Genomic DNA, 7,579 nt, shown 5'->3' with positions numbered 1-7,579 from the left:
TTGAACGAAGTCCGTTCCTGCCTTCCATGGTAGAATCTATGTTCTGCCCAACCCAGTGGAAAACTTGGAATCAGGGATATCTTCGTTCAAAAACACTGTTGGAACTCATGACATACATCAAAATGTAGGTAATGACCTCCACTTTGATGTCCCAATAGCGGAATTTTGAACGAAGTCCGTTCTTGGCTTCCATGGTAGAATCTATGTTCTGTCCCCAATGGAAAACTTGGAATCAGGGATATCTTCGTTCAAAAACACTGTTGGAACTCATGACATACATCAAAATGTAGGTAATGACCTCCACTTTGATGTCCCATTAGCGAAATTTTGAACGAAGTCCGTTCCTGCCTTCCATGATAAAATTTATGTTCTGCCCAACCCAGTGGAAAACTTGGAATCAGGGATATCTTCGTTAAAAAACACTGTTGGAACACATGACATACATCAAAATGTAGGTAATGACCTCTACTTTCATGTACCATTAGCGGAATTTTGAACGAAGGCCGTTCCTGCCTTCCATGATAAAATTTATGTTCTGCCCCCAGTGGAAAACTTGGAATCAGGGATATCTTCGTTCAAAAACACTGTTGGAACTCATGACATACATCAAAATGTAGGTAATGACCTCCACTTTGATGTACCATTAGCGAAATTTTGAACGAAGTCCGTTCCTGGCTTCCATGGTAAAATTTATGTTCTACCCGGGCAGTGGAAAACTTGGAATCAGAGATATCTTCGATCAAAAACACTGTTGGAACACATGACATACATCAAAATGTGGGTAATGACCTCCACTTTGATGTCCCATTAGCGGAATTTTGAACGATGTTCGTTCCTGGCTTCCATGGTAGAATCTATATTCTGCCCCCACCCCCAGTGGAAAACTTGGAATCAGGGATAGCCTCGTTCAAAAACACTGTTGGAACTCATGGCATACATCAAAATGTAGGTATTGACCTCCACTTTGATGTCCCATTAGCGGAATTTTGAACGATGTTCGTTCCTGGCTTCCATGGTAGAATCTATATTCTGCCCCCCACCCCCAGTGGAAAACTTGGAATCAGGGATAGCCTCGTTCAAAAACACTGTTGGAGCACATGGCGTACATCAAAATGTAGGTAATGACTTCCACTTTGATGTCCCATAACCATAATTTTGAACGAAGATCCTTCCTAGCTTCCATGATAGAATCTATCTACTAACCCTTAGTGGAAAAAATGTAATCGCTATTGCAGATATTACATCTGGTGAAGAAAAAAATCTTATAGCAACTGTCTCACGTGCCCTGGCCATAGACGATATAACCCATGTCATCAATTTCCAATTGTGATTTCAATTATTTTTGTATTTGATTTTCAGCTTATTACAAAAAATCATGAATCCAATTACCAAATTGTAGTCGTCGTGAAATTAATTTCAAATATTTTTGGATGAAGATATCTCAGAATCCATTTTTTTCACTACATAGATGAAGGTGGGTAAAAAAACAATATGATTTTAACTTATAAATTCAATTCATTTATTATTATTAAAATATTTTAAACATTTTTAATTTTGTTAAAATATATATTTGGTTTTAATCTGGAATGAAAAAACTCCAGATGTTTTCATTTGAGTTTTATTTAACCTTAACCTTTTGTCAAAAAATTGGAAGACAAAATCTTTAAGTCAACAAACTATTAAAAATGTAATTAATCAATCAATTTTTTAATCAAATTTAAAACACAGTCAATTAAATTTTTAATTGAATCAATTAAAAAAATTAATTGAAATTTTCTTATGAAATCAATTAATTATATAATCAAGTATTTTTTATGTCCAATTTAAAAAAGTATATAAATTAAATTAAAAAAGTAACATAAAGAAATTTTGTTTAGTTTTAATTCATAAACTCGAATGGAAGGAGATTCTCTTTACATTTGTTTATACAAAACTAAAACTTTCATTTTAAGGTCTGTACTATGTTCGGTTTTCCCGTTGAAATTTTCGTGGTTACTTCATTAAAATAGTTTAATTTGAAGAAGATAATTAAATTTAATTGATGCGCATTTTATTTTTTATCGAGATTTCGTCAAGCTTTAGCAGAATTATGTTTGTTTTCATTTACAATTTTGATTATTTTAGAAAAAGTAATCGAGAAAATAAAATGATTTCCAACTCGAACATAGTACCCACCTTTAACAGCAAAAATATTACTACATACATATTTTAATAAAAAATCACCTTTAACGTTACTAATGAATATGTAATAGATTTTTATGGAATCAATAAAAATGTTTGTGCTAATTCATAGGTCGTTTGGAAGATTTTCCATGTTAGTTACTACCACTACGACCGCCATAACTAACGCCTACTCTACCACATTGCGTTCGATTATGTGCTTCTTCAGCACAGCGTTCTTTGGTTTTAGCAAAAGGTTCAGCCATGGTCGGGAGTCAGATGGTATATCCTGACCAGCTTCTTCATGTATAGGAATTAATTCCGATGCCATGCCCCAATCGGATCGAGTTCTATAACTAAATATAGCACTGTTACTGTATTCTTCGATATTTCGGAACTGGAAATTGATGACATGGGTTATATCTTCTATGACCAGGTCACATGAGGCGATATCAGTTGCTATAAGATTGTTTGCTTCACCAGAGATAATATCTGCAATAGCGAAATAGAATTTTTCATTCTTTTCAACAATTTCGATTGTTTGCTCGACCAAATCCAATGATACATCACGCACCGGTATAGGATTGTTCAAATAACCGTCGGTAAAATGTCGGACTCCTAGCACTTGTCATTACAGGTTGTTTATCGGGCCGTATATCCAATGATATCTTCCGAATCTGAGGGTCAAACCCCATATCCAAAATACGATGAGCTTCATCTAAAAATGGATAAGTAATAGTGGCTGTGTCAATAACATTCGCTTGTACAATTTAAACGATCAGGAGCGCAGATAATAATTTCCATACTACCTCCAACACATCCAATTTGTTCACGGCGATTGCCTTCTCCATAAATCATATTCCTGAATGGATTCTGTTGTTCCCTTCTTTCTCAATTTGCATGTCAATTCACGTTTTGGCGCCAAAACGCTATGGCTGTGGAATATTTTGATGTACAACATAGCGAACAATAAAAACACTAATATGTTTACCATTTCTGTTTGTGCTGTACCGTGAGATCTTCATTTTTAATAAAATAATAAATAAAATTATTTTATTATTCTAAATTATGAACGACAACAAACCAATCCACCGGAGTTGCCACAACTTTCGAATTTCATTGTTACCAAGTTTTCTTCATGAATGCATTTTTATTGAAAATAATTGAACCTTCACATTAAGATCTAAAGGTGTCAAAAATGGAAACCGGGATATCTACGTCCAAAAACACTCTTGGAGCACATGGCGTACATCAAAATGTAGGTAATGACTTCCACTTTGATCTGCCGTAAGCAGAATTTTGAACGGAGTCCGTTTCTGACTTCTATGGTATGTTTGCTCGACCAAATCCAATGATACATCACGCACCGGTATGGGATTGTTCAAATAACCGTCGGTAAAATGTCGGACTCCTAGCACTTGTCATTACGGGTTGTTTATCGGGCCGTATATCCAATGATATCTTCCGAATCTGAGGGTCAAAACCCATATCCAAAATACGATGAGCTTCATCTAAAAATGGATAAGTAATAGTGGCTGTGTCAATAACATTCGCTTGTACAATTTAAACGATCAGGAGTGCAGATAATAATTTCCATACTACCTCCAACACATCCAATTTGTTCACGGCGATTGCCTTCTCCATAAATCATATTCCTGAATGGATTCTGTTGTTCCCTTCTTTCTCAATTTGCATGTCAATTCACGTTTTGGCGCCAAAACGCTATGGCTGTGGAATATTTTGATGTACAACATAGCGAACAATAAAAACACTAATATGTTTACCATTTCTGTTTGTGCTGTACCGTGAGATCTTCATTTTTAATAAAATAATAAATAAAATTATTTTATTATTCTAAATTATGAACGACAACAAACCAATCCACCGGAGTTGCCACAACTTTCGAATTTCATTGTTACCAAGTTTTCTTCATGAATGCATTTTTATTGAAAATAATTGAACCTTCACATTAAGATCTAAAGGTGTCAAAAATGGAAACCGGGATATCTACGTCCAAAAACACTCTTGGAGCACATGGCGTACATCAAAATGTAGGTAATGACTTCCACTTTGATCTGCCGTAAGCAGAATTTTGAACGGAGTCCGTTTCTGACTTCTATGGTAGAATCTACGTTCTGCCCCCCCCCCCCCCCACTACCATGTACCATTAGCGGAATTTTGAACGAAGTCCGTTCCTGCCTTCCATGGTAGAATCTATGTTCTGCCCCCCAGTGGAAAACTTGGAATCAGGGATATCTTCGTTCAAAAACACTGTTGGAACTCATGACATACATCAAAATGTAGGTAATGACCTCCACTTTGATGTCCCATTAGCGAAATTTTGAACGAAGTCCGTTCCTGCCTTCCATGATCAAATTTATGTTCTGCCCAACCCAGTGGAAAACTTGGAATCAGGGATATCTTCGTTAAAAAACACTGTTGGAACACATGACATACATCAAAATGTAGGTAATGACCTCTACTTTCATGTACCATTAGCGGAATTTTGAACGAAGGCCGTTCCTGCCTTCCATGATAAAATTTATGTTCTGCCCCCAGTGGAAAACTTGGAATCAGGGATATCTTCGTTCAAAAACACTGTTGGAACTTATGACATACATCAAAATGTAGGTAATGACCTCCACTTTGATGTCCCAATAGCGGAATTTTGAACGAAGTCCGGCTTCCATGGTAGAATCTATGTTCTGTCCCCAATGGAAAACTTGGAATCAGGGATATCTTCGTCCAAAAACACTGTTGGAACTCATGGCATACATCAAAATGTGGGTAATGACCTCCACTTTGATGTCCCATTAGCGGAATTTTGAACGAAGTCCGTTCTTGGCTTCCATGGTAGAATCTATATTCTGCCCCCCAGTGGAAAACTTGGAATCAGGGATATCCTCGTTCAAAAACACTGTTGGAGCACATGGCGTACATCAAAATGTAGGTAATGACTTCCACTTTGATGTCCCATAACCAGAATTTTGAACGAAGATCCTTCCTAGCTTCTATGATAGAATCTATCTACTAACCCTTAGTGGAAAAAATGTAATCGCTATTGCAGATATTACATCTGATGAAGAAAAAAATCTTATAGCAACTGCCTCACGTGCCCTGGCCATAGACGATATAACCCATGTCATCAATTTCCAATTGTGATTTCAATTATTTTTGTATTTGATTTTCAACTTATTACAAAAAATATGAATCCAATTACCAAATTGTAGCCGTCGTGAAATTAATTTCAAATATTTTTGGATGAAGATATCTCAGAATCCATTTTTTTCACTACATAGATGAAGGTGGGTAAAAAACAACAATATGATTTTAACTTATAAATTCAATTCATTTATTATTATTAAAATATTTTAAATATTTTTAATTTTATTAAAATATATATTTGGTTTTAATCTGGAATGAAAAAACTCCAGATGTTTTTATTTGAGTTTTATTTAACCTTAACCTTTTGTCAAAAAATTGGAAGACAAAATCTTTAAGTCAACAAACTATTAAAAATGTAATTAATCAATCAAATTTAAAACACAGTCAATTAAATTTTTAATTGAATCAATTAAAAAATTAATTGAAATTTTCTTATGAAATCAATTAATTTTTTAATCAAGTATTTTTTTATGTCCAATTAAAAAAGTATATAAATTAAATTAAAAAAGTAACATATAGAAATTTTGTTTAGTTTTAATTCATAAACTCGAATGGAAGGAGATTCTCTTTACATTTGTTTATACAAATCTAAAACTTTCATTTTAAGGTCTGTACTATGTTCGGTTTTCCCGTTGAAATTTTCGTGGTTACTTCATTAAAATAGTTTAATTTGAAGAAGATAATTAAATTTAATTGATGCGCATTTTATTTTTTATCGAGATTTCGTCAAGCTTTAGCAGAATTATGTTTGTTTTCATTTACAATTTTGATTATTTTAGAAAAAGTAATCGAGAAAATAAAATGATTTTCTTTGGTTTTAGCAAAAGGTTCAGCCATGGTCGGGAGTCAGATGGTATATCCTGACCAGCTTCTTCAGGTATAGGAATTAATTCCGATGCTATGCCCCAATCGGATCGAGTTCTATAACTAAATATAGCACTGTTACTGTATTCTTCGATATTTCGGAACTGGAAATTGATGACATGGGTTACATCTTCTATGACCAGGTCACATGAGGCGATATCAGTTGCTATAAGATTGTTTACTTCACCAGAGATAATATCTGCAATAGCGAAATAGAATTTTTCATTCTTTTCAACAATTTCGATTGTTTGCTCGACCAAATCCAATGATACATCACGCACCGGTATGGGATTGTTCAAATAACCGTCGGTAAAATGTCGGACTCCTAGCACTTGTCATTACGGGTTGTTTATCGGGCCGTATATCCAATGATATCTTCCGAATCTGAGGGTCAAAACCCATATCCAAAATACGATGAGCTTCATCTAAAAATGGATAAGTAATAGTGGCTGTGTCAATAACATTCGCTTGTACAATTTAAACGATCAGGAGTGCAGATAATAATTTCCATACTACCTCCAACACATCCAATTTGTTCACGGCGATTGCCTTCTCCATAAATCATATTCCTGAATGGATTCTGTTGTTCCCTTCTTTCTCAATTTGCATGTCAATTCACGTTTTGGCGCCAAAACGCTATGGCTGTGGAATATTTTGATGTACAACATAGCGAACAATAAAAACACTAATATGTTTACCATTTCTGTTTGTGCTGTACCGTGAGATCTTCATTTTTAATAAAATAATAAATAAAATTATTTTATTATTCTAAATTATGAACGACAACAAACCAATCCACCGGAGTTGCCACAACTTTCGAATTTCATTGTTACCAAGTTTTCTTCATGAATGCATTTTTATTGAAAATAATTGAACCTTCACATTAAGAAACATTCTCAATGTGGTGTCAAAAATGGAAACCGGGATATCTACGTCCAAAAACACTCTTGGAGCACATGGCGTACATCAAAATGTAGGTAATGACTTCCACTTTGATGTGCCGTAAGCAGAATTTTGAACGGAGTCCGTTTCTGACTTCTATGGTAGAATCTATGTTCCGTTCCTGCCTTCCATGGTAGAATCTATGTTCTGCCCAACCCAGTGGAAAACTTGGAATCAGAGATATCTTCGTTCAAAAACACTGTTGGAACACATGACATACATCAAAATGTGGGTAATGACCACCACTTTGATGTCCCATTAGCGGAATTTTGAACGAAGTCCGTTCCTGCCTTCCATGGTAGAATCTATGTTCTGCCCAACCCAGTGGAAAACTTGGAATCAGGGATATCTTCGTTCAAAAACACTGTTGGAACACATGACATACATCAAAATGTGGGTAATGACCTCCACTTTGATATCCCATTAGCGGACTTGTGAACGAAGACCG

General features: G+C 35.0%; 1 protein-coding gene across 3 annotated transcripts in view; it reads right to left on the bottom strand.

Moving 5' to 3' along the window:
* Nucleotides 1-2,224: 2,224 nt before the first annotated feature.
* LOC142226005 (putative ATP-dependent RNA helicase DDX43) overlaps nucleotides 2,225-7,579 on the bottom strand; it is a 247,474-nt gene continuing 242,119 nt past the window's right edge. For 2 of the 3 annotated variants that reach the window (XM_075295863.1, XM_075295864.1), the window contains 2 exons: nucleotides 2,735-2,878; nucleotides 2,225-2,652 (listed from right to left, as the gene is read on the bottom strand). In XM_075295863.1, coding sequence (XP_075151978.1) covers nucleotides 2,351-2,652; nucleotides 2,735-2,878 — 446 coding nt within the window. In that variant the 3' untranslated portion in view covers nucleotides 2,225-2,350. Of the gene's footprint in view, nucleotides 2,653-2,734; nucleotides 2,879-2,969; nucleotides 4,258-7,579 lie in introns of those variants that run through there. The other variant, XM_075295861.1, reaches the window with a different exon arrangement.

Source organism: Haematobia irritans, chromosome 2, assembly GCF_050003625.1.
Source record: "Haematobia irritans isolate KBUSLIRL chromosome 2, ASM5000362v1, whole genome shotgun sequence".
In the NCBI taxonomy this organism is placed as follows: domain Eukaryota; kingdom Metazoa; phylum Arthropoda; class Insecta; order Diptera; family Muscidae; genus Haematobia; species Haematobia irritans.
The sequence above is the reverse complement of the archived record's forward strand: the minus strand, read 5'-3'. Positions and strand labels throughout refer to the sequence as shown.